Source organism: Cibotium barometz, chromosome 8, assembly GCF_041138505.1.
Source record: "Cibotium barometz isolate CiBa-2024 chromosome 8, ASM4113850v1, whole genome shotgun sequence".
Taxonomy (NCBI): Eukaryota; Viridiplantae; Streptophyta; class Polypodiopsida; order Cyatheales; family Cibotiaceae; genus Cibotium; species Cibotium barometz.
The window spans coordinates 59843375-59870228 of record NC_141053.1 but is presented as its reverse complement, the minus strand read 5'-3'; the positions used below and the strand labels follow the sequence as shown (position 1 = coordinate 59870228).

The 26854-nt window shown below is 47.7% G+C and overlaps 1 protein-coding gene across 9 annotated transcripts in view; it reads left to right on the top strand.

Annotated features, from left to right (window-relative positions):
- The window catches only part of LOC147636500 (GPI inositol-deacylase A-like), a 153149-nt gene that overhangs the window by 18139 nt on the left and 108156 nt on the right, over window positions 1–26854 (top strand). For 7 of the 9 annotated variants that reach the window (XM_086801963.1, XM_086801965.1, XM_086801962.1 and 4 more), the window contains exons 2-4: window positions 12018–12299; window positions 12406–12596; window positions 12975–13149. In XM_086801963.1, coding sequence (XP_086658089.1) covers window positions 12018–12299; window positions 12406–12596; window positions 12975–13149 — 648 coding nt within the window. Of the gene's footprint in view, window positions 1–12017; window positions 12300–12405; window positions 12597–12974; window positions 13150–26854 lie in introns of those variants that run through there. The other 2 variants (XM_086801969.1, XM_086801970.1) reach the window with 1 other exon arrangement.

Below are 26854 nucleotides of genomic sequence, written 5' to 3'. Positions count from 1 at the left end.
CAATTGCTCTGTAGCAAGAGCAGAGGCTGTGAGCTGTTGCAAAGTATGTTTCGGATGCAATTCAATGCCCGAACGATAAGCTGGTTGCAATCCGGAGCGAAACTTCCTCTTTCTTTCATCCTCAGTGATTTGCATAAAAGGAGTTACCTCCAGCAACACTTTCCAAAACTTGTTGACATACTGTTGCACACTTTCATTATCTCTTTGCTCTAGTCTATCCCACTTTTGGGTGAGAGTTTGCTCCGCATTTGGTGGCAAAAACTGAGCATAGAATCTGTCCTTAAACTCCTTCCAGGTGCAAATGGGGTCCTTGGTGATCTTTTCAGTGATGCACCAATGAGCAGCGGTCCCTTTCAAAAACATGCTAGCATGGCGTACTTTAGACTTCTCAGTGAAGTCCTCATCGCTAAAAGCAATGTCAAACTGTGCCACAAATGCTAACACTTTGGAAGCATCATGCTCTCCATGAAAAACATCAAACTTAACAGACTTGTCACTTGCTTTAAATTCCTTGAGCTTTCTGGCTTGAGGCTCATGGTTCTCTCTTTTTCTTTTTCCTTTATTCAATGGGGCAGCCCTATCTGCATGGGCTTCATGGGTCGTCTTGGAAGTTTCATGAAGCACGGTGGCATGTGCTCCACGAACTTGAGAATCAGATGCATGTGACTTTCTTGCATAAAGCAATGTCTCTCCATGAGACAACTCAGAAGGCAAAGCTCTTCTAGTGGCAAACCTGTCACCCCTACCATCGGATACATGTCTTGAATGCATGTGACCATCATGCCCTCCATGAGCACTAGCATACATATACCTGTCAGGCTTTGTGACTTGTGGAGAAGATGCATGACAAGAGGTGACTGTCACCTCTTCCTTTTGCATAAATGATCTCAACCTTTGAGATGCGGGATCTCCATGCTTCAAGCGAGGTGGATTTCTGAATTTCAGCTCTCCATCTTCCCCCTCTTTGATGTCACCTTTGCGGAGGAGGTAAGAAAGTGCCAACTCCCTTGGCTTCTTTCCCACTTCCCGTGCCATGGATTCAAAAGTCACATCTACCATTGCATCGGCTTTCCTTGCGTCAATGGCACTTTGCACATGGGGATCTTCATGCAAAAATTTCAGCTCTTACTCTTGTGCCTGCAAAAGCTTTCTCATATGCTCCATTTCAGCCCTCATTGCATCAGGCTCTTCTTCTTGCATGACTGTCTTTCCTCGAGACAGTTGTCCCTTTGAATCACTATCATTTACCCTTTCAAGGCCTTTTAAGGGGCTTGTGCCTTCCTCGTAGAGCATCAGAACCACGCGAGGCACTTGTTGGGCCCCTCGAATTAGGCACTTCCAAAGGGTTGCCTTGGCTGTCCATTGTGTTAAGTGTGCTAGAAGCGGGGTGTCCAATACACAGGTTCGTTTCCCCACTAAGAAGAGGGAAACAACCGTGCTCTGATACCAATGAAACCGATCCCGTCAAGTGGGAATAGACTCCGTTGGACACCGACATGCATAATAGCACAACTTAATATCACAATTTGAAATGGACAACTTAATAACAACTGCAAATTGAAATGAAATAGATGGACACCAGCACTGGGGCCGGAACGGGCCGACCCCCCCCTCAATATATGATATATTATTGGGAGTATTTAACAAATACAATGCTCCATGGGTTCAATGAACCAGATGATGTCCATGTACAAATGAATACAATACCAAACAAGAGGCTCGAAGTAGATGTTCGAAGGAGAGCGACCACTTGAGTGGTCCAGTCTCTACGGTCTTGTGCCTTCACTGGAATCTGCGGAGAGCACCCCATTGGTGTTCCAGGACCATGCACAAACAGGCGCTCCCGTACTAACGCCTGGCTCTCCCGATCTCGGCACCTTTGGATCGTGGTTCTCCAAGAGCTTGGACTACCCGGCACCGAACGGGTGTTAGCCGTAGAGAGAATCCTTTATCTGATTTACAACAAAGTTCTTTACTTAAATCTGAATTCACTTACTTGTAGCTCGCAGATGGAAGACCAATACCCGAGGTGTCTGTGTGCAGCTACTAGTGGTGGACACCAAGACACAGCAGCCTGTCGAGGAGGATGAGGAGTAGTTGCTTGTGGAGAAGGTGTAGCCACCTGAAGAAAGGAGATGCCGCCTATAGAAGGGAGACGCAACCGCCTGCTGTGTTGGAGGCGGCGGCGTAGCTGCCTGCAAGGGGAGGATGAGAAAAGCAGCCGCCTGCAAAGGATCAAAGCCACCTGTTGTGTTGGAGGAGGAGGCGTAGCTGCCTGCAAGGGGAGGATGAGAAAAGTAGCTGCCTTTGGAGAGGTAATGCCTGGCTGTAGGAGCACAGCCGCCAGAGCTGAAGAGTACAGAAGCCTGTACGGGAGGAGGAGCATGCGCAGCCGCCTTTAGAAAAAGAAACGCCTGGCTGCAGGAGATGGAGCAGCCGCTATGCAGAGTAGACTGTCGCCTGCTGGAGAGGAGGAGGAGTCGCCTGGCTGTAGGAGCACAGCCGCCTGCTGGGTGGTACAGAAGTAGCCGCCTGGCTGCAGCCGCTTCTGGGGTGGCTCAGCCGTCTGGGAAATAGAGGGAGCAGCCGCCTTTGAAGAGGAGCAGCCTGCTGAGGAAATCACAGCCGCCTGCTGTGTGCAGCCGTCAGCTGTAAAGGTAGAGGAAGCGTAGCCTGAGAAAGCAGTAACCACCTGGCTGTAGCCGCCTGGTGATGTAGCCGCCTGAGAAGAGCAGAAGTGCAGCCGCCTGTCGTGCAGCCGCTTGGGAGCAATCGTGCAGGGGATGATTGCGGTTGTATCTCCCTACCGGTGGGGTGGTCGCTCTCTCTCTTTTGTAGAGATTGGAGAAGAAGTAAACGACCATAGCTGGCCGGCTCCCCAAGGTTGCATGGGGGCGGCCAGTTTCAGGGTGTGGTGTGGGTAGGTGGCCATGCACCCACCCCCACACACTTAAGGGACTAAGTGTGGCTCCCCACCTTGGCCCATATGTGGGTGCCCCTAATGGGTGCCCACTTTTAAATGAAATGTGAACTTACAACCTTATAAAATGAAAGGTTAGAATTAAAACTATTAAACCAACAAGTGCAATACACTTACCAGCTGTTCACACGCAACAAAACTCGTCAGAAGACAGAGCAAACTTCACGACTCATTGGCAGGTGTCCCCACTCAGTAAGTGGCACGTCAAGCAGGCAAACACAAGAATACAAGTCATGCGAAAACAGTTTCAAACATGCAAAACATGAGTGCATGTGCAAATAGTAACATGGACATATCTCCCGTTCATGGAACAAGTACAAAACATCTGTCGGCACAAAAATGGCACGACATAAAAAACATAAATCTTGGTCTTCCTATGGAGTGACAGTCCCATAGGTAAAACACAGTTCCAGGCATGAGCCTCCCTATGGAGTGATAGTTCCATAGGTAAGACACGGCACAAATACTGGCTCTTCCATGGCGTGACAATCCCATGGATAGAACACAGTCCAGGTCATACACGGGTGGCACCAGTCTGGCTCCCGTCCATGTTAAGCAAAAATATTGGCCCCTGTACATGAGACACTAGTCTGGCCTCAAGGGAACGAGACACAAATCTGGAGATGGACCAAATGGTCGGCCAATTGGTGACACCATGTGATACTGTGGATATGATCTTCCGTTGGGACTTCATGTGTTCATGCTCGGAATGTCATCTTGGGGGTTAGATGTTCTGGTGGGACTTGTGCTTGTGCTTGTGCTTGTGCGTACATGCTTGGAATATTTGGTGGACTTGGCTTTGCGCTGGGAGTTGTGCCTGTGTGTACATGCCCAGAAACACCTAGAGCATTTGCTTTCCGTTGGGAGTTGTGCGTGTGTACATGCCTGGAAATGCTTGGAGGATTGGTTTTCTGTTGGGTCTAGTACCTCGTGTACTTACTTGGATACATCCCTTAGGTATAGTCGCATGAACATGGATTGTCCATACCAATGTTGCATTGCATAGCATCTTTATGTGCTTGCTTGCAAATTGAATTTGCATGTTGTTTTCTTGCTTGCTTGACCAATGTGTAGTTCCGGGTAAGGGGACACCACCCAAGAACCGTGCGTGTGGAACTGTCTACTGACATGGTTATGTTGCATGTGGACAGGTGGTAAGTATGGGTCAAATTGCGTTAATTTATCTCTTAGGATTTAGTGATAGTTATAAATCATTGTATTCACACTTTAATAAGTTTTGGGTATCCAAAACTCACTTATAAATTATGACCAGCCTTGTGTACAACCTCACTGAACTCCGAGTCGGTCACAACTCAGTGTCCAAGTGTCCAAGTCTTATCCCTTTGTCCAAAGTAAGCATCCAGTCATGTGTGAGCTTCACTTGCACCCCTTTGCACTTATCTTGTGTAGATGGACACCTCTTTCCCTCTCTCTCCTCCCCTTCTCAAAAGTGGGTGCCTACTTTAAGAGGGCTCTATGGCTGTATTTTCTGCACTTCTACTCTCCCAACTCCATATCCAAGCTTGCTAGAGTGTTTCTCAAGCATCCAAGATTGATTCCGGCTCAGACTACGCACTCCTGGTGGCTCAAATTCAGGAAAATAGTCCATTTGTTTGCTATAATTTTTGGTCTTTTGGCTGAAAACCCTAATTTCAGCCATCCTTTCTTAAGTAGAACCACAGGGGAAGCTTTCCTAGGGCTCCTTGCACTTGCTTGAAGACTTTTGATGCGAAGGATCGCGACAAATGGAAGATTTCAGCCTTCCAAATGCTTTCATCGCGAATACTTCCGCTGTCATTGACTCTACTTGCAATTGGTAAGCTCACATGACCAATTATGGCAACAAGTAGCAAGAGGGAAGGGTAGGACTCCGTACTCACATATCTCGTGTAGTGTGATGGGGAGAAAACCAGAATTAGGGTTTGAGTTCATTCATGGGAGACATACACAGAGAAGCAAGGGAGAGAGAGAGAGAGAGAGTTGTGGGGATAAGTCAACTCATGAGGCATGAGTGTGTGACTCCCCTGTCACACATGTATATTGCACTAGTACACATAGTGCACTTAGTACATTAAAAGTACTAAGTGTACTATGTACTATAACTTATGGGCTTGTACACACTATAAGGGTGGGCATAACGCCTTTACCCCAACAACCTCCCACTTAAAGGCAAAGTGCCCTTAAGTAAAGGAAAAGAAAAAATCAGCATGTACATGATAATATACAAGGCCATATCAAGGCTGAAAATGGCCTCATCCAATGCCCATCAAGTGTCTGCAATGAGCAAACCGCTCCGGAGGCAAACTCTTCGTCAACAGATCAGCCGGGTTGTCATCCGTATGAATCTTAACAAGCTGAATTTGCTTGTTCTCTATCACCTCTCTGATGAAGTGATACTTCACATCCACATGCTTCGTCTTTGCATGAAAGACAGGGTTCTTTGCCAACTGAATGGCACTCTGACTGTCACAATGCAACAATGGAATATCCCCTGTATAGCCCAAATCAACCACTAACCGAGATAGCCATAATGCCTCCTTGCAAGCCTCTGTGGCTGCAATATACTCGGCCTCTGTAGTAGACAAGGCAGTGCACTTCTGCATCCTGGATATCCATGACACAGCACCTCCTGTGAATGTAAATACATAACCGGTAGTAGACTTCCGGTTATCTGGATGACCGGCATAATCCGAATCCGTGTAACCATGCACTAATGCATCCTGTTTGCCAAAGCAAATGCACAAATCCTGTGTGCCCTTCAGGTATCTCATGACACCTTTCACTGCTTCCCAATGCTTCTTGCCAGGGTTGGCCATGTATCTAGAAACCACTCCCACTGCAAATGCAATGTCCGGCCTAGTAGCAACCATGGCATACATGAGACTGCCACAAGCTGAAGCATACGGAATCTTGGCCATATCAGCCCTGTCTCTATCTGACTGTGGGCTGTCCATAGCACTGAGTTTCACATATGGAGGCAAAGGAGTACTAGTCTTCTTCCCCCCGTCCATATTGAACCTCTGCAAGACTTTGCCAATGTATTCCTTCTGAGACAAATACAACACATGCTGATTTCTGTCCCGAAGTATCCGCATACCCAAGATGTGATTTGCATCACCCAAATCCTTCATATCAAAGGTTTCATGCAGCCTCTTCTTCAAAGCATCCATCTCTTTACGAGATTTCCCGGCAATCAACATATCATCAACATACAAGATGAGGATCAATAGACTGCCATCCAAAGCCTTCTTGGTGTACAAGCAGTGATCTATGTCACTTCTCCTGAATTTCTGAGATTTCATGAATGTATCAAATTTATGATACCATTCTCTTGGTGCCTGTTTGAGCCCATAAAGACTCTTTTTCAGCTTGCATACAAGCTTCTCCTTTCCACTCACTGCATAACCCTCTGGCTGCTGCATATATATCTCCTCATGGAGATCACCGTGAAGAAAAGCAGTCTTCACATCCATCTGAATCAAGTCCAGATCATCATGTGCAACCAAAGCTAATACAGCTCTAAGTGTGGTCATTTTGACCACTGGAGAGAAGATCTCCTCAAAGTCCACACCATATTCCTGCTTGAAGCCCTTAGCCACTAACCTGGCTTTGTATCTTGGCTTTGCATCAGGTGAAACTTTGAGCCTGTAAACCCACTTGCATGGCAAAACCTTCTTGCCTGCAGGCAAATGCACCAACTTCCATGTTCCATTTTTATGCGGAGAATCCATCTCTGACTTCATGGCACGCTCCCAAAGAGCCTTGTCTGCCCTCTGTAAAGCCTCTTTATAACATGAGGGCTCCCCACAGTCAGTAAGCATCAAGTAGTCAACCCCTGGAACAAACCTGTCAGGGGCTCTGGAGGGTCTAGTGGACCTACGTACCCAATGACCATCATTTGCAGGTTGCTGTCCAGCCTGCATATCACCCATTGGTGGCTCCTGTTCCATGCCATAAGGCTGAAAAATCATGCCCGGTATCTCCTCCAACTGTGGTATATCCATAGGGATATCTTCTGCCATATCTGGCTGTCCATTTGGACCATTTTCAGCACCATTTAAGGGCTGGTTTTCCTGCTGTAATGGCTGATTTACAGCCCTTGGTTGTTGTCCATGATGTCCATCATCATCAAAGATGACTCTGCCAGGCTCCTGTTGCCTTGCAGGCTCCTTATACATGCATGTTTCATCAAAAATGACATCATTGCTGCGTATGATCTTTCTATTCATTGGATCCCAAAGTCTATACCCCATTTCACCTCTGTCACCATATCCTAGGAATATGCATTTATGAGACTTAGGATCAAGTTTGGTGCGCATTTCCCTGCGTATGTGCACGTACGCAACGCAACCAAACACTCTCAAGTGCTTGTATGACGGAGGCTTCCCTGTCCATACTTCCTCTGGCACTTTCCCACCAAGCCTCGTGTTAGGTGACCTGTTTATAAGGTGAACGGCTGTCATAACAGCTTCAGCCCAAAAACCATGAGGTAATGCAGCATGTGACAACATAGAACGGACCTTCTCCTGTATGGTCCTGTTCATCCTCTCTGCTGTCCCGTTTTGTGGAGGATCATAAGGAGTAGAGAGCTCCCTCTTGATGCCTTTAGCATCACAAAAGTCCTGAAACTGTTTGGACGTATACTCTCCACCATTGTCGGAACGCAAAGCCTTCAGTGTATTGCCAGTTTGATTCTCAACAAGAGCAACAAACTTCTGAAACACTGAGAATGTATCACTCTTCAAGCGAAGAGGATAGACCCACACCTTGCGTGTGGCATCATCAATAAAAGACACAAAATATTTTGCCCCTCCCAAAGAAAGCTGAGGCATCTCACATACATCTGTATGCACAAGCTCTAACTGATCATCTTTCTGTCCAAGAGCTTTCTTGTGGGGGCACTGTAGTTGCCTACCATATATACAATGCTCACAAAACTGAAAACTTGAAAACTTTAGAGAAGGCAAGTAACCCAAACGAGACAATTGCTCCATTCCCTTGACACTCATGTGTCCCAACCGGCTATGCCACATAGAGATTTCCGGCAGCTCGGTTGCATTTACATTAGCATGGTGACAAACACCTGCATGCATAAAGTAAAGAGTGTCCACCTTAGAGCCTCTGGCAACAACCAGTGAGCCCTTACTAATTTTCCACTCTCCACTACCAAATGTGGTAACATAATCAGCATCATCAAGCTGTCCAGTAGAAAGCAGATTCTTCTTGATCTCAGGCACATGCCTGACATCATGGAGCATAAGCTGTGAGCCATCTGAAAATACAAGCCTCACATCACCTCTGCCAAGTATCTTGCATGCATGGTTATCACCCAAATAAACCACTCCTTCATTGCCAGCAGTGTACCTGACAAACAAGTCTCTGCAACCTGTGACATGAAAGGAGGCACCTGAATCAATGATCCATGAGTGCATACCATGACCACCTGTAAGAAGTGAATGGGCATCAAGTGAAGACGTAAAGAGGACCTCATCCTCACTGCCACCTGCATGTGACACATTGATTTCTTCGATCTTGACTCCACTTTTGCCCTTTGGCTTTACATCTTTGGCTTCATCTTTATCTTTGTCTTTGCCTTTTCCCTTTTCTTTTTGATCATTTTTCCATTTGTAGCATTGCTTTTTGATGTGTCCCTTCTTGCCACAATAATGGCATTCCAAATCCTTTTTGGAGCGAGACTTGCTCCTTCCCCTTTCTTGGCTTTTCCCCCTTTGCTGGGATCTCCCACGTGCATTCATTGCATTGGACTTTCCAACAGAGTTGTTTTTCCTGTTCATCTCTTCTTGAAGAAGAGCACCCTCAACATCTGCATATGACAGCATAGCATTCGAATTGCTAGTGGCTGTCCTGAATGTGTCCCAACTCTCTGGCAAAGTGCATAACAAAAAAGTGGCTTTGAACTCATCGTCCATTGCCAACTTTTGATTAATGACTTGGCTGACAATACCATTAAACTCATTGAGATGGGCTGTCATAGATGCCCCTTCCTTCATCTGAAGACCTATGAGTTTCTTCAACCAATACACTTTGCTTGAGGCACTTTGTTGGGCATACAAGTCCTGCAATCTCTGCCACATTCCCCAAGCTGTCTTCTCTTCACGAATGCTGAAAAGTAATGAGTCTGACACAGACAACATGATAGTAGATCTTGCCAGCTCATCCATATCTTCCCACTCTTCAGCCGTAAGAGAAGCGAGCATCACACCCCTTTCTTTGATAGGCTTGTGCTGCTTTTTCTGGAGCAACACATTGTAGCACTGGGTTTGCCAAATATCATAGTTATGCGAGCCTTCAAGCTTCTTGATGTGAAGCAATGAAGAGCTCTCACCTGTGGTTGCCATAGCAATATGCAACCTTTAATGCCTGACTCCCTGCAAATGTGCAAACACTGCACCCAAAGTGTGCAAACACTGCACCCAAAGCACACAAAGTGCTCACAAATGTTCTCCCAAGCTTTATCTCCCACTGCGGAAGCAAGAATGCAACTTTTCTCCCACTTTTTGTGATGAAAACACCAAAATCTGGTTGCTGCAGATTTTGGACAGCACCTTAAATGTGCTCTTTTGCCCTTCCAAAGTACTGTACAGCAGTACTAAGCGCTCACCAATGATGTACCAAACCTGTACCGGCAATTTCAGCAGCTGAAATTGAATCTTTTGGTCACTCAAAACAGTGTACAGCCATGCCAAAACATGCACAAAGCTGTGCCAAATCTGTACCAGCAGGTACAATAGCAATAAATGCTCTCCTGGCTGTCCAAATGAGTGAAAATCAGACTTTAACAGTCCCGAACACTGCATACAACAGTTCCGAACAGAAATTGGGCAAAAGCCCCTTGACTGCAAGCTGATTTCTGAGGATTCAAGGCATAAATGTCTTGCCTGCTGCTTTGCCAAGCTCAACAAGCATACGAACTTGAAAAGCCCCTTGATTTGAGATCAATTTCTGATCATACATGGTACATTGACGCACATGAAGGCATCCAGAGTGTTCACGATGCTTCCCCCTGGCCACATATACATCCAATACATGAAAGCCCCTTGATTTACAGGCACATTGAGTGCTTGTAAGGCATCAGCACATTATCCACAGCATCAAATGCGATTGCCTGCATGCAAATCAACCAAATCGGCACAAAAGCCCCTTGATTTGCACTGCAATTTGCTGCAATTTTGCCCAAATGTGCGATTTTTCACATCATACAGCATGTATGAGTGCTTAATTGCACAATTACATCAAAAGCCCCAAATTTCGACATCCAATTTCCTGCAAATTGATCCTGATTTGACCAATTTCCTGCAAATTTATCCTGATTGTGACCAATGTCACCCAATTTTGCCAATTTTGCTCAAAAATTGAGCAATTGGGCACCTGTACCTGCTCAATTGATAATTGTACCTGCTCAATTGCAAGTCCCAAAAAAAAATTGAAGCAAAATACCTTTGAAATTTCTGATTTTTCTGAGTTTCTTGACTTGCAGGCTGAGATGGAGGCTGTGGTGGTGGCAACTTCGGTGCTGGGCAGCTTCTGGAGCAGCTGGGCAGCCCCACCTGGCTGTGGGCAGCCAGTTGTGCTGGTTGTGCAGTTTGGGCAGCCACGTGGGCTGGCTATGGAATGGGGCTTTCTTCGTTTCCACACTTCCCAACGTCCCTGGCGATGCCCGAGTAGTCGACAAGCATACACGTCGACGGGCTCCTCCTGGCCTTGGCTTACGGCACGCTGACCTTTGTACAGTGGCCGACGGGACCTTTGTCCACGCTCATCGCACCAGCAGCCAGTTGTCACCTATGCGCTAATGGCTGCTTTCGCCTCGCGCATCTACGCCCAGCGTTTGTTCGCTCAACGCCGGGCGCTTCACGTATTCGCTTACGTTTCTACTCCAGTTGGCCAGCTCACGCTTCGCCTATCGCTTCGTTCAGTTCGCTGCGATTTTTGTGGCTTTACGCCTAGCGCCTGCCTGCGACCTTCTACGCCATCGCTCCCAGCTGCTGTTTTCGCCTAGCGTATGTACGCCCAGCGCTATCTCCGCCAGCAGCGCTATTCTTCGCCTGAGTATAGACAAAGGCCTACGACTGCCTAGTCTACCACTTCACCAGCTCCACGTAATCAGTTGATGGAAGCAGGCGACTAGCAGTTGATGGAAGCAGGATACGACTAGAACAGACTTTGGACAGAAATCATCAAGGAGAAGAGGAAGGGAGGGATCACTAAGGGCTCTGATACCAGTTGATGGGGAGAAAACCAGAATTAGGGTTTGAGTTCATTCATGGGAGACATACACAGAGAAGCAAGGGAGAGAGAGAGAGAGAGAGTTGTGGGGATAAGTCAACTCATGAGGCATGAGTGTGTGACTCCCCTATCACACATGTATATTGCACTAGTACACATAGTGCACTTAGTACATTAAAAGTACTAAGTGTACTATGTACTATAACTTATGGGCTTGTACACACTATAAGGGTGGGCATAACGCCTTTACCCCAACATAGTGTTCTCTTGTTCTACGTGCTCTCTTGAAGATTGTTTCTACCATGTTTGGGTGGAACAATAGAGAGCAGATGGAAGGAAACATGCGCATTTGAGAGGGTAGTGTGAGAAGGCAGCTCCTTCCTATATCTTTTAGAAATCATAAGATCCAAATGTTCCTTCCAATTTTTGAGGTATGCTGTGTTTTAGATTCTATCAAGAACAATAAAGATTTTGAAGACCTACAAATGGAGAAATCTGGCCTTGATTTGAAATGATAGAGGGCTTTGGAGCATTGATTGCCAATACTCTGAGCCTAGAAACACTGGCTAGTGAGGCTAAGGGATGTGTACTTATGTGAGTAGGAATATTTATAGCATTTCATGGCAAATTTATACTGAGTACTGCTTTTTAGAAGTAGTAATAAAATCAAGGCAAGGATTGCAGAAAGGGAAATAGTAGTAGGATGCACCACTTTTTTTGAGCTCTATACGTAATATACTTACGCAGACATGTAAATAGCCCAAAATCATTTGAAATTCTGTTTCAACAGGTACGGTCCTTAGCTGCAGAGTCAGATAGAGCGTTTAATGGTGGACCTTTGGAAGAAAGCTTCTACCAGGGAGGAGCATTGACAATTGAAGAGGCAGGTTATGAAGCAAATGGGATCAATAGAGTAAATGGTATTGGAGGCAAGGAAGAGCTGCAAAAAGTGGAGAGACAGTATTATAACCATTTGGATTGGTTCTCTGTGGATCTCGATGGGGAGCATTCAGCCATGGATGGAAGAATATTGGAAGAACATACCGAGTATGTTGTGCAAGCAATCCATAGGGTAAGAGACTTAAGTACAGAAACTTCTTTCTTCATACTCAAGCAATTTTGGTGAACTATAGGGGTTCATTTGCAGCTGTTAATGAGGTTGAATCATGTTTCTTAAGATTTTGGATAGATACAAAGCTTCGTTGGAAGCTAGATTCAAGGACAGGGCAGATCTTGCAGACACACTGCCTAAAAGTGTCATCCTGGTGGGGCATTCCATGGGAGGATTTGTGGCTCGAGCAACAGTAGTGCATGCAGGCTTAAGGAAAGGTGCTGTTCAAACAGTGCTCACACTTTCGAGCCCTCATCTGTAAGTGTTTTCTTTACACATGGAGACGTTTAGAGAAAGAATCCATGTGTAGACTGTCAGTAGTATTTGTAATCAGTAGACACACTATTATGGAGACTGTCGATACTATTTGTAATCTGGCATCTCGATAGATTTGCTGTTACATCTTCTGCATCAACAGGGTTCCTTCAAGGATGGGTATGCTAGAGGGAGGGCGTTTTTCCCCTACCTGGCCACCTCACCCAGTAGCATAGCCCTCTCGACCTCCTCTTATGAACCCATCCTTAGAGGAACACTGTAGATACAGGTGATGTAACACGTGCATTCCTGCATTAAGTCCCATAATATTTTGGAACAGACAGATATTGATCATAATAATGTTTTAGCCATCCTTTTCAGGTCACCCCCTGTTGCAACTCAGCCTTCTCTGGGTTACTACTTCTCTTGTGTCAATAGAGCTTGGAGAAAGGGTTATAACCCTTCGAAGCGGCCCGGACGCAGAAGCTCAACATCGAGTCTCAGTCTTTCTCATGTCGTGGTAGTGTCCATAATTGGAGGATCCCGAGATTATCAGGTTCAAAACGTACTCTTTCCTTGTTCATGTCTCTAGCTGCCTGATTTTTTTAAACCTGCCTTTAGCATCACCTCAGGACCTTATGCTTGGCAGTTCAGTACTTGAAGAATCATTTGGAAATACATAAATCTTTTGTGTAGGTTTCACAAGGTTATCACAAGAAAGCTACAATCTTTCCCATAACATCATCAGGAACAGCTTGTTGGGCAAGATGGCAACAGAGTGAACATATATCATGTGCTCCATGCCTGGGAGTGGGATACCATTCCGAGGCATCATGGAGTGGCCAGAGGAGTGTGGGCAAGAGACATTATGGAGCAAGAAAGAAAGAAAGCTTTTATTAAGGTCTACTAAAGACCCAATGGGTCTGTGAGACCAAAAAGTGTCACATATGCTCCATATGTCCACTGGCTGGGCGGTGTTGCTGTAGGGTGCCGAAAATTGTTTCAGATTTGGTGCTTACAGGTGGATAGTCTGGATCTCTAGGAGTGGGGGCCTCTGGCCCTCCAAAGGGTTTGTGTCCAATCTTAAATGACTCCACGTGTATGAGTCCCACTTGGCACTCGCAACAAAATTCTCTCACTGGAGCGATTCGAAACTGTCCATGGAAATCTCATCATGGAATACCAGGAGCATGAAACATGAAACATGGGATAAGCATCAGGTCCCAGTAGATGGTATACCACTCTCCAAAATTTCAAGCATGGGGTTAATGAGTATGCTGAGAGGTCTCCCTTACGTACCTCACGTGGAAAGGTAGCTCGATGGCTATGGAGCATGTTCTGGATTTGGAGTTGATGAGGGGATTGTGGCTGACGTCCGGGGGGCTGGGTGCATCGGGCACGTTGGAATGCGGAGGCCCTTTCCTTGGCAGACCCTTCATGAGAGAGACCCGAATAGTCGATGATTGGGACACATACCACATCTACGTTCGGAAAAGGAATGAAACCCTCAAAGTAAATTTACGAACATGGAAAAATCATCCTATGAGTGGTGGACCTTTTGTCAAAAGACTTGATAACCTCTAATAACACCGCGGAGCTAAACATGTGCGAAACTTGTCATAAAATGTTGGACAAGGAATGTGAGAGCTTAGAGTTTGCCTCACTTCGAGAGCTGGAAGACTTTGAAAATTGGATGCACATTCTTGCAACTATGGATATCCTCCCAATGAGAACATGCACGAGAAGATACGCCACAATTGATGGCAAGGAAATCACTTCCATATATATGTTGCGCGCTGCAGCAATGCAACGTGTGTCGGAGTTTGAAGGCAATATCCATGACTTAGAGGAGGTAGCTTGGGGCCCAAAAAGATCAAAAAGGGGTGATCTATATCTTTTCCAGCGAAGAAATGAAGACCATTGGCTATGATACGTCGAAGCCTTAGACTCCCATGTAGACTTTTTCCATTAGTGGAAGTTGAAGTTTCGGTTAGGTTAATTGTGACGGAGAGAGATGAACCTACAGGATTGCACGAGTCTATAAAACTCTCTCGCTCCGCAAGAAGGGTAAAGAACAAAGCCTTAGCAGATGTTGAAAAAGAAGCTAATCGTGTCCTGCAAGAGAACGCTTGCACTTTGATGACCTTAGACAGTTGCCTGAGCATTTCAAAACGTACAATGTGGGTGACTACTTTGTACACTTTGAGAAGGCGAAGAGAACCCTTGATGGGAAGTCTGAAACATCTTACAATGGACCGGCTGAAGTTAAGGAGGTTAACATAGCAGAACTTGACGAGGATCCCAAATCTAGATACATTGGAAAGGACCTATCTCCAGAAGAAGAAAAAGACCTCATTGGTCTATTAACAGAATTCCAAGACTGCTTTGCTTGGAAATATACGGACATGAAGTGTACCCCCGGAGGTGGTCAAACTCACTTTTCCCGTTGTGGAAGGAGCATGGCCACATCAAGACATAGGGCCTACTCCAAAATGGTCAAGGACGAAATTGACAAACTCATCGAAGCTTGATTCATTTACGAGATAGAGCACACGGAATGGCTATCCCCAATAGTTGTAGTGTCCAAGAAAAACGGAAAGATTCGGGTTTGTGTTAACCTCTAAAAGGTTAATGCAGCCACGGTGAAGGACCATTATCCGTCAACATTCACTGAGCATGTGCTAGTAGGCAAGGAGCATAGTCACATGGAACGTCGTTCCTGAGTGCAGGGAACGTGGGAATGCCATGAAGATTGCGCAGGGAGCGTGGGAACCCATGGGGACGGGTGAGTTGGGCTTGGCACATAGTGTGCGTTCCGGGAACGCCGATACCACGTTCCATGGCTGGTTTGAACGAATATGAGGTGTCGGCCACGTCGCGTAGGCTTTTACCGTTTGGCCACTTTTTGACCACGTTGCTCATTAATGAGCGTCTAACCACCCTGCAAGCGGCGGCCAGCAGCCAGCCACACAATTCGATAGGGCGCCGCATGCAAGTCGTTGGCCAGCCACATAAATTCGAAACAACGAACAAGAAATCGGTCAGCCACACAAACGTGAAGCCACGCCATGTTAACTCGTAACGGCGCACAAGAAATTTAATACCAAATTCAAAACGGCCTGCGTGTTGCCAACCTGGAGAAGAAACAAATACGAGGCACCTGGTTAAAGAGGATTTTTATTAATAAAAAAAAGAAAAAAGATAAAAAATCTTGCTACCTTGCATAACGACTTCTCTCTCTCTCTCTCTCTCTCTCTCTCTCTCTCTCTCTCTCTCTCTCTGAGTCCGTCACCGGACGAGTGAGAGCCCCAGGAGGTACATCATAGGAGATTTCCAACACTATTGGGGTGAAACAGGGCTGCCCTCCATCACCCACGCTTTTTGGCCTCTACATTGATGACATCTCGAGCTTCATAGATGGATTAGGCGGGGCTGGTCCCACACTGGCAAGCATATTGATCCCCATACTACTTTATGCAAATGACATCGTCCTCCTCTTAGACTCAGCGGAGGGGCTTCAGAGACAGTTGGATGCCTTACATGACTTTTGCACTTAGCGGGACCTCTTTGTTAACCTTGGTAAAACCAAGGTAACGGTCTTCAATACCTCTCGCCCCTTCCCATCCAGATTCAGCTTCACATATAGAGGGAATCCTGTGGAGATTGTCTCATCCTATGTCTACCGTGGTGTCACTTTCAGTGGCCCACGCTTTACCATGGTTCTCGCAGCACATCCCAGAGTGACACGGGGATATGCAGCCTTGGGCTTACTTGAGTGGCAGTGCTCTCGGGCACATTTCAGGGAGCCCAGGATTGGCTTTTTGACACCCTCGTCACACCAGCCTTGATGTATGGAGGAGCCTTCTGGGAGCCAAATTTATCCGATGAGGATTGGCAGCGAGTTGAGAGGCCCCAGGACATGATGTTCTCCCGTATGATCCGCAGCAAACCATCAGTCCCACACCATATTATCCAAGCAGAGTTTGCTGCAGCCCCGATGGTAGTGGATGCACTCTTCCAGATAGTCACATACCTCCATCGCATCAGTCACATGGATCCCCACAGGTACCCGAGGCTTGCCCTGGAGTCCTCCAGACAGCTAGCACATGAGGGCCACTCTGGAGTATGGTATGCACTAGTTTCCACTTGGTTCTCAGTATATGGGCTCCGCATGGACCGCTTACCCCCTCTTCAGTATAGTTTGGACTCCCCTTTTCTCCGGCTGTCTCACGAGGATACCAACCGGGTTATCCGGTTAGATCTTCTCAGCCTCTACACCCACTGCACATGGATCACACCTCCGGAGCTCCCCACGAAGATGCACTTCTATAGAGATCACTTCCTCACACTCACTGAGGATGGATTCATCCAGCAGCGGGGCTACTTGAGTGTTCACATATCCCATGCCATGCGGATTGCGATTGGCCAGATACGGGTTTCATCCCATTGCCTTAGAGTGGAGAAACGTAGAGCTGAGCGCATCTTCAGAGCCGGGAAGCTCATATGGAGATCCAGAGAGGAGAGGATCTGCCGATTATGCCACACAGAGGTTTGAGATTGAGGAGCATTACATATGCCGCTGCCTAGTATACTATGAGATCCGCGAGAGGTTTCACTGTTTATTTCGTGAGGGATTTGGTCCACTCTCTAGGAACATTAACTTCCAGGACCAGTGTTGCCTAGGCCTCTTCCTGCTTGAGCTCCGTAGACACAGGGACACCTTCTTGAGAGAGCTTCGGCCCTAGCCACCCTGCCCCCTCCCTCGCTAGCCAACTATCACCAGTTTTTCTCGGACCCAGGAGTTGGAGGACATCGATATAGTGGATCTTGTGGACCCTCCACGAGCTGCTCTGGACCTACCTCGCCCGAGAGGAGTTACCTCGGACCGAGCCTCCGCACGCCAGCGTGCTCGACGCCCCCGCCCCCCCCTCCCATCGGCCACGATCACCTCATCATCTCTGGATCCAAGACATGCTCCACCGCCATCGAGCTACCTTTCCACGTGACATAGGTGAGGGAGACCTCTCGGCCATACTCATTAGCCCCATGCTTGATATTTTGGAGAGTGGCATACCATCTACTCGGAGCTGATGTTTCTATGTTCTTAGTATTCCATGATGAGTTTCCATGGACAGTTTTGTATCTCCCTAGTGAGATAGCTATGTTTATGTTTTCTTTCTGTATTATTTTCCATTCCATGATGAGATATGCCATGGACATTATTGTATCACTTTGGTCTCATAGGCCCTTGGGTCTTTTAGTAGACGCTTAATATCTCTCTCTCTCTCTCTCTCTCTCTCTCTCTCTCTCTCTCTCTCTATTTTGTTGGGATGACAGAGGATACCCCACACAGGTACACTGATTTGTCTCATAGGCCGAGTTTGGTCTTTTGGAAGACGTTAATAAAATCTTTCTTTTTTTCTTTCTTTTCTCTCTCTCTCTCTCTCTCTCTCTCTCTCTCTCTATTTAAACTTGCCTTGTGCAGTGCATAAGGCAAATCTAGAATTTAAAGAGTTCTCTGAGCTCTCGTTTCTATAGCTATGAAGCATTGAAGCTGCAGTATGTCCACATTTTCTCTCTTGCTCTTGTGTTCTTTCATATTACGATTGAACACAAGGATGTCGTCAAGATAGATAATGATAAACTTGTCCAGAAAAGGATGAAAAAGATCATTCATTAGACTCATAAATGTTGCAGGGGCATTGGCTAACCCGAATGGCATGACCAGGTACTCGTAATGACCATATTTTGTGCAAAAAGCTATCTTATATTCATCACCTTCGCGAATGCGAATTTAATGATATCCAGACTTAAGATCAATTTTGGAGAAGACCTTTGCATGGAGCAATTGATAAAACAATTCATCAATGCGCGGAAGAGGATACTTTCTTGATAGTCAACTTATTAAGGGCACGATAGTCGATGCAAAGGCGCATAGACTTATCCTTCTTTTTCACTAAAAGTACTGGAGCTCCAAAAGGGCTTTTGCTCGGTCGAATATGTCCTTTCTCCAAAAGTTGAGTAAGTTGTTGTTGTATCTCTTGAGATTCTGTAAAAGAAAACTCGATATGGAGCACGAGTAGCTAGAGCACTGCCAGGAAGGAGATCAATAGCATGGTCGACTAGTCGCCGAGGTGGGAGAACCGCAAGAAGCTCCTGAGGAAAAAGATCCAAGTATGGAGCAAAGAAAGGTTGCTTGAGGTACATCACCTTCGTATCCATGTCCTCGAGAGGATCATTGGCTGAACAGACCATTAAAAGTGCTGAGGAACAACCGCTCTTGCGGACCCACCGTTTTGCTTGAAGAGCTGAAAGGGTTGGTGTAGAAGGTTGGTCTCTGATGCCTTCGAGTGCCATAAGTATATCATTTTGAGCAAATTGTATGGAATGTTCCGGAAACTGATGAGGGGATCATATTGATACAACCATTCTTGACCAAGAATCATATCATAATGTGCCAAAGATATGACTTGGAAATCCAATTTGTCACGATAGTGCTGAATTCGAAAGGAGAGGTGTTTGGCAACGGGGTTACACAAGGATGTGGAACCATCGGCAAGCTCTACTTCATAAATAACAGCACTTTGAGAAGTCCGAATCTTCAATCTCGGGGTCAAGGTGGTTCCCACAAAGTTATGAGAACACCCACTATCAATGAGCACATGAATAGGGTGATTGGAAATAGAACCTTGAAGAACCAAAACCTGAGTAGACCGCTGGGGCAACGGTGAAGAGGTAGTTTGAGCTGTGGCAGTAGCGGTGATCACCAAAGCATGTGCAATAGCATGGTGATTAACCGCATGCTTTCCTTTGTCAGCAATTGGGGTTTCTCCTCGGAAGCGGAGGGTTCAGCATTAGAATTCTGTCGATGGGTTGGTCTTTCTCAAACCAACGATGAGGTCATAGTCACAAGGGACGGGGGACGGTGACGGGGGACGGGGACGGAGGCGGGACGGGGAACGGCCACAAGTAGGGAACGGGGACGGGGGAGGGAACGGCACCCAAAAAATACTTTTTTTTTAAATTTTTTTTCTACCCTACAGTTATTCTACTTTGGAAGTACATTAAAATGAGCACAAATTTACACTAAAATGGTAAGCTTTTGAGTCATATTAATAATTAAGTAGATACAAAATGAGTCATGACTCAAGAGTCAGGAGTCAGGACTAAGCCTTAAGAGGCAGAATACATGGACGGACTCAAATGAGTCAATGACAAAAAAGTGCTGAAGACTAGAGGCTAGAAGCTAGAGCTAAGTAGTAAGGCCCATGAATCATGATCCATGAATGATCATCCACGTGAAGTGCTCGCCTCATGGTCATGGGTAGCTTGTGCCAAAGAAGCATCAAGCTCATCCTCAGTCTCATCCTCACTGGCATGCTGCTCCTGCACCTCATCCCCTCGTTGCTCTTCTTGGTGACTCATCTCCCACTCGGTGAAGGAATCTGCCTTCTTGGTCACGCTCTTGCAAAGCATTTGCAAGTTCGCGCTGACGAAGACAAGGTCATTGGCATGCTCTACCCCGAGTCGGTTCCTCTTCCTAGAGGCAATGTGGCTGTAGGTACTCCAAAGTTGCTCCAAGCAAGAGGAGCTGACGGCCTGGCTAAGTATGCGGATGGCAAGCTGCTGCAGCTCCGGTCCATCTGAACCAAAGTCCTCCCACCATAGAGCAGCACCAACTTTGGAGCGGTCAACCTGTGCATCATGACAGCCATAGGAGCCATGAAATGACCTGTACATCGAAAGCTGGTCCGTGATCTTGCGCCTAACCGATGCATCAGGCACAAGACGATCCAAGATGATCCTCCATCCAGCGCTCACCTCCTGGTCGCTCTCCTGCTTGTTGCCTTGGAATTCTGGGTCCACCACATAAGCTGCTGCATGCAATGGAGAGTAGTAGGAATTCCACCTTCCTAGACACAAGGCATGGATCTCCTCGTATCTGTCTTCGTCAGGCACGAAGTCTTTCAATTCATGCGATCCATGGCCTCGTAGACCTTGCCTATGCATGGTTGCATAGCGTCTACAATCCTCAATAGGTGGACTATGGGCCTCACCATAGCATTTGTGGTCTTCACACGCTCCCACCAAGAGGCGTCATCCGCCCGTAGCCTGCACTCTTGGCCAGTGTGTGTATGGGACTCTTGCATGGCGACAAACTCGTCGCTAAGGAAAAGCCCCCTTAAAGCACCGCTACAATCCTTCAACTGGCCCAACATGAGAAAGTTGTAGGCAAACCGGGTGTTGGAATATGTGAGGAGAGAGAGACATGACCTCTTGTTGAACTCATGCCGAAGTCTTTGGTGGTTGAGGACAAAGGAGACCATGGTGTTGGCCTCCTCAATGAGCGGGCTGATCCATGGTAATGCCCCGATGTCCTTGAGGAGGTTGTTTAGGCAATGAGCCATACAAAAGGACACCGTGACATGTCCATACATACCTTGGAGAATAGCTCCCTCCGCCCTATTGGAAGGTTCCCCATCCGCAACAAAGCCCACTACATGCTCGGGGCCAACAATCTCCATGGTGGTAGCCCACTCCGCCGCAAGCACATCCGCGCTCTTCCCAGTGCCGGATGCATCATGAGATGAGATGAAGTACATCTCTCCGCGGCAATATGCAACCATGCCGTGAATACTCCTATTGCGGGTGTCACTCCATCCATCCACAATGAGGGAGACTCCGTTCCTCTCCCATTGCCGCTTTGTGTTGTCGGCCGCTTGCTCTACAATGCGCTTCTCCTTCTCGAGCAATGTAGTGCGCAAGCTCTCGGATGAGGGGGGCGTATAGGTTGAGCCATACTCCCCAATCTTCTTAACCATGACCTTGAAGTATTCCGACCTATTCAAGAAATTAATTTACTAATGAGAAGGGGACTAGGATGATGAAAACATGAATGATGAATTGGCAATGATCGATTGCACTTACCTAGCCGCTTGAAAGGCAATGTGGTCGTGGAAGAAGAAGCGGGCCACCGCCATATCCACCTCCTCCTTCAACTTGGGGTTCCAATTCTCCCCAAGTGTAGATTGTCGCCGTGGGCCACGTAATGGTTGAGAGGCCGTGGAGATGGAGGGTGCCGGCGTCGTGGATGGAGTAACATTCCGACTTGATGGTGAAGGTGATGGTGTGCATGATCCCGATCCACCACATGACTCCATTGTAGAGGCTTGAGTTCCTCTCCCCATCGTCGCGGGATCCACGGCCACTCGTGGTGTCCTTCTTGTCGCTTCGACCGCTTCGTAGATGCTAAGCTTGTCAAGAAGTTCCCGTCTCTTCTCGGGCGTGACATTCGTGCAAAACCTCACCTCATGCCCACTCTCATGCAAGAGGTGGCTCGCACTTTGTCGGCCCCACCCGTTCGCCGGTACGGGCAAAGCTTGCATACCCATGGTCGAGAACCGCCTCCATGAGCGGATGGGGTGTAGTTAGCAAAGCTATATGCATGGAGTATACAATCATGATATGCAACCTAGCTAGCTCCATCCTGTACCATACTGGGGGTATAAAATGGTATACATCAATGAAGGGGGTGTCCACAGCTCCCTGAAGAACATGCCTGGGTGTGCTCTGAAGCGAGCCAGTCGCTCCGCACCCTCTCTGTGAAACTGAGCTCTGATCTCTTTCATCTCTCTCTGGTATAGGCGTGGTGTCCGAAAGCTAGGTGTCCTCTGTCTCCTGCGGGCTCTGAGTGTCTTTGCTCTCTGGAGAGTAATTCCCTGCCGTGTAGGGGCTGGGAGTGGGATGGATCTCTAAAAAAATGTAGTAATTTGTGTCTGTCGTCCTCCCTCTAGAGCTGTTTAAGCCTATAATGATGTCTCTCTGTGGTGCTGTATGTCTAGAATAAATCTCCCCAGTATGCGCTGGTCTGCTGCCTCAAAGATCTGGCGTAGGGAATGTGGCTCTCTGAATAAAATGGGATATCTCTCTCTGATGGCTATATATGCTCTGCATCTGCATACATAATGCTCCTCACTCTCCACCTCCTCTCTACACAATCTGCATACCCTCTCCTCTCGGGGGATTCGTGCTCATCTGCCAGTCTCAATCTCCAATCGGTGTGATGAAACTCTAAGCTGACCAATAGCCACTCGGGAGCCGTGTGGTAAAAAGCCCTCCATGTATCTAGGCCTCTCTATGAATCCATCATCAGTGATACTCATGAAGTGATCTCTGTAGTATAGCATCTTTGGTGGAAGAGGCTCTGCAGGCGATATCCATGTCTCTCGTGTATAGAGTTGCCATAGATCCTGTCTCAATACTCTGTTCCTCTCACTATGAGAGACGGATATGTGGTGAATCCCTGTCATACTGGAATGGTGGTAGATGATCCATGTCTAGGCCATGCTGTGAGAACCAATGTGTGACCTGTGCATACCATGATCCTCTGACTCCTGCCTCAGCCAACTGTCTAGATGCCTCAAAAGCTCTGTATGACAATCTGTCCTGTGGCATCTCTCTGAATCTGTGTACCAGGCATATAGTCTGAAATATGGCCTCTACCATCATAGGAGGCGCAGCAAACTCTGCTCGGATAATGTCATTTTTTGTATTGACGGTTTGCTGCGTATCATGCGCCTTGCTTCACACCAATGGTGCTAGCAATAGTCTCGGACATACCTCCTGAACATCTGACTCGCCCAAAAACCTGCTCATATAATGCATAGATGCCCCATGTCATATCTGCTGGTATGCCAAGAGACTACATGCGCTAAAAGAGCCTCTCTCGTGGTACTGTGTCAAATGCCTCGTGGAAATCCACAAAGCAGCAATAGAGCTTTCTCTTCCTCACTCTGGCCTGATCAATCATACATCTCAAAGTGAATACATGGTTAGTGGTAGAGAAAGCTCTCCTGAAGCCTGCCTGCCCTGATGAGCGTAAACCTGCTCGCTCAGCATATAAGCTAAGCTCTTGCTCCAACACTGCACCATAGAGTTTGGCCAGCACGTGGCCAACCATAACCGTCCTGTAGTTGCTCGGATCGAGCATATCCCCTGTTTTGTGAATCGGCACAATGGTGTGCATCGTCCACTCCGCAGGTAAACCCTCTGCTAGTGCCCTGTTAAACAGGTGTGCAAGAAAAGGAGCCAAAGAATCTACTGCATATATGAGATGCTCACCCTGTAGGCGCATATGGTCGGCGGCCCTTCCATGCTGTAGGTGGCGGATAGCTTCCTGTACCATCGAGTGGGTAAAGAAGCTAGTTGTGGTAGGTCGAGGCTCCTGTGGCTGAGGTATAGGTGGTTGCTGTGGGGCGTGGTATAGGCCCTCTGCATATGTGTGCCATGTCTGTGGGTCTGCAATAGGTGTCGGTGTCCGGGGCTCTCTGAAGTGCCGCCATGAGACAGGGCTATCTCTACTCATGAAGAAATGAAAGATCTCTAGCTCCTGTATCTCTGCGAAGGCCTGTCTTTTGCGGCAAGTAAGTCTCCTCATCTCTCTCCTCGACTCCTGCTCTGTGATGGCTCCCAAGGCTCTCTGTATGCGGAGCCGTGAGTATAGGGCTCTGCACTCGTCATCATACCATCTGTTCTGGGGCACAGTCCCAAATCTCGCAGGCTCTCCTGAGTGGACACGATGTGGGAAGCTCTGTAATGCAGCCGTGTGTAGGAGTGATGCCAGCTGGGCTGTAATGGTATCCATAGGTGCCAGGGGATCCATGAGTAGGAGCCCATTCTCTACTCTGCCAGTGTATATGTTTGCCATGTCATGTGTGAAGTAGATGGTAGTGTGTGGCGTCGGTATGTGGGGGGCTGGTGATACCGGTGATCCGGCTAGTGAAAATGCCAAGTATGTATGATCTGCCCCAATAGGACGAGGTGGAATGGAGAATGAGGTGACAAGCTGTGATGCCTCCAAAGACCCCATAATGTAGTCTACCACCGTGCCTCCGGTCCGTGTATGACCCCCATGTGGGAAGCATGTCAGCCCTCTTGATCCCGGCCACTGTAGCATCCCGTTATAAATAACGAGACGATGCCTGTCTCCCAACTCTAGTAAGTGGTCCCCATAATGTCCTCTGTCTGGTCCAGTGTCCTCGGATGCCCGACTAGCCCCTATCTCCTCTGGATCCACAGGGTGGAGGATCTCCATGTCATCATAGTCATACACCTCACATTGTCTGCTCTGTGTGTGGGCATTGAAGTCGCCCGGAAGAAATACTTTCCCTAGTGTAGAGTAATGCATAATCTCCTCTGACAGACAAGTGTATGGTGAGGCTCCTGTCTCCTCCTCCTGTGGCATGTCCTCTGTAATGACATAGGAGGATCCTGATGGAGAAAAGTAACATAGAGCTATGTATATAACCCTGTCCTGTTAGAGCTGTAAGCTGATCCACATGTATCTGGCCTTTGGATCCTGTGCTACCACTCTTAGTCTCCCCTGTAGCTCTCGTCTGAATAGAACTGCTACTCCCCCCGACCCTCTCGAGGTACCTTGGCGTGTGGTCCTCCTGTATGCTGACTCCCACTGGAATCCCTCTACTCGAGGTAGCCCTCTCTCTAGGCTGTGATGTGTCTCTGTCAGAAATATGATGTCTCTCCCCACCATAACATGCTCCAGTCGTCCAGGCTGCACCCATAGTGAACCATTACAGTTCCATACTGCCATGTGTATCTCTGTCAGTGGCCTGGTCTGTGTCCCATAGGCCCCAAACCGCTAATCCATGGGCCGGCCATCAATGATGACCCGACCGTCTTGATAGAAGGCCTTCTTGCCTTCTCTCCTCGCGTGTAAGACTCGTGGCATGCAAGCTCTCCTATGCTCAAGCTGCATCCTTGTGAGATCATCATCCAAGAAAATAGGAGCTCCCTCTAAACCCCGTAGTATGACCCTCTTCCTCATGAAGGTGACCCTCTCCGTCTCTCCTGCAAACTGTAGGATGAGGGCTCGCTTGCGTGTTGTCTTTCGTGGCTCTCCATGCTTTGGTGAAGGGGAGAGGGTGCTCTTCCTTATAGCCGAGCTTCATGCATAGAAGCTGTCCATCTTTCTCGGGAGTGGAGTCAGGTGTCTCGGCTATACCTGTGACTCGAATGTTGAGGCGGCGGGCATGCCTCATCTTCTCCTCCTCAATGGTGGTGTGGAAGTTGGAAGACTCAAGAGGCTTGAGAGAGAGAGAGAGAGAGAGAATCTAGATAGTAGGGCGGCGGCCCGCGGGCCTTGTGTGAGAGCCTAGAGGCTTGGAACTTGGAAGTTGGAAGCTAGAAAGCTTGAGCCTTGGGAGTTGTGTGTGCTTGTAGCCTTGTAGAGGCTTGTTCTTATATAGATAGGCAAGAGAGAGAGAGGAAAGCCTCAAGGGCAAGAGAGAGAGAGAGGGCCAAGCCTCAAAGGCTCAAGGCTCAAGGGCCAAGGCCCAAGGCCAAGCCAACAGCCACCATAAACGGCTAGAAACGGCAAGCGCAACGGCCAAAAACGGCGAGCGCAACGGCAAAAAAACAGCTAGAAAAAAACGCAACGGCTCTCTGCCGTCCCCCCACAAAGCCGTCCCCCACCGGCGTCCCCGTTCCTGAGGCGTCCCTGTCCCCGTCCCCTGTGAGTGACGCGTCGTGGGGGACGTCCGTCCGTCCCCGTCGCTGTTCCGTCCCGATTCGGCGTCCCCGCGTTCCAAGCAGACGTCCCTTCCGTCCCCTATGACTATGGATGAGGTCCATTGCAAATTGTGCACAATCCTGTCTTTTGTTGATCCTGTCCAGAAGGGACCGTGGAAGGATGAGGATTGCGAGATTGGTCACGTCCTTGTTCCCGTCCACGATCCAAATTGCGTGGTTGGAAGGACTGAGGACGTCGGGACTGAAAAGAGGACGATTCTTCTGATTGGCGAGGGTGTTGAGAATTATTCCATTGGGGACTAGGCCGGGAGGTAGACGTGCTAGAAGATTCTCTTCGACTATCTCGGTTCATACGAGACCCACTAGCTTTCTAAAAGGCATTAGCTCGACCGAAAGAGGCCGAATTTCGAGAATTAATGTCTGCAATGCGCTCAACGTAACGTATGGCATCGGCAAGATCGACAAGACTATATTTTTGAACATCGGCACACAGTGTGGGGCTAAGACCTTCAGGCTTCAACAAAGGCATGGAGTTCGTCCGCTGGGGACAAGGAGTCAATCTCCAGTATCAAGTTGGTAAACTAGGAGATATAAGAGGCCAAGGAACCAGTTTAGTCCAAATGGCGTAAGCGAGTACGGGCTTGGAAATCCGCATTGACAGGTATGAACTGCTTACGGAGAACCCGCTCGAATTTTTCCCACGTTGTAACTGA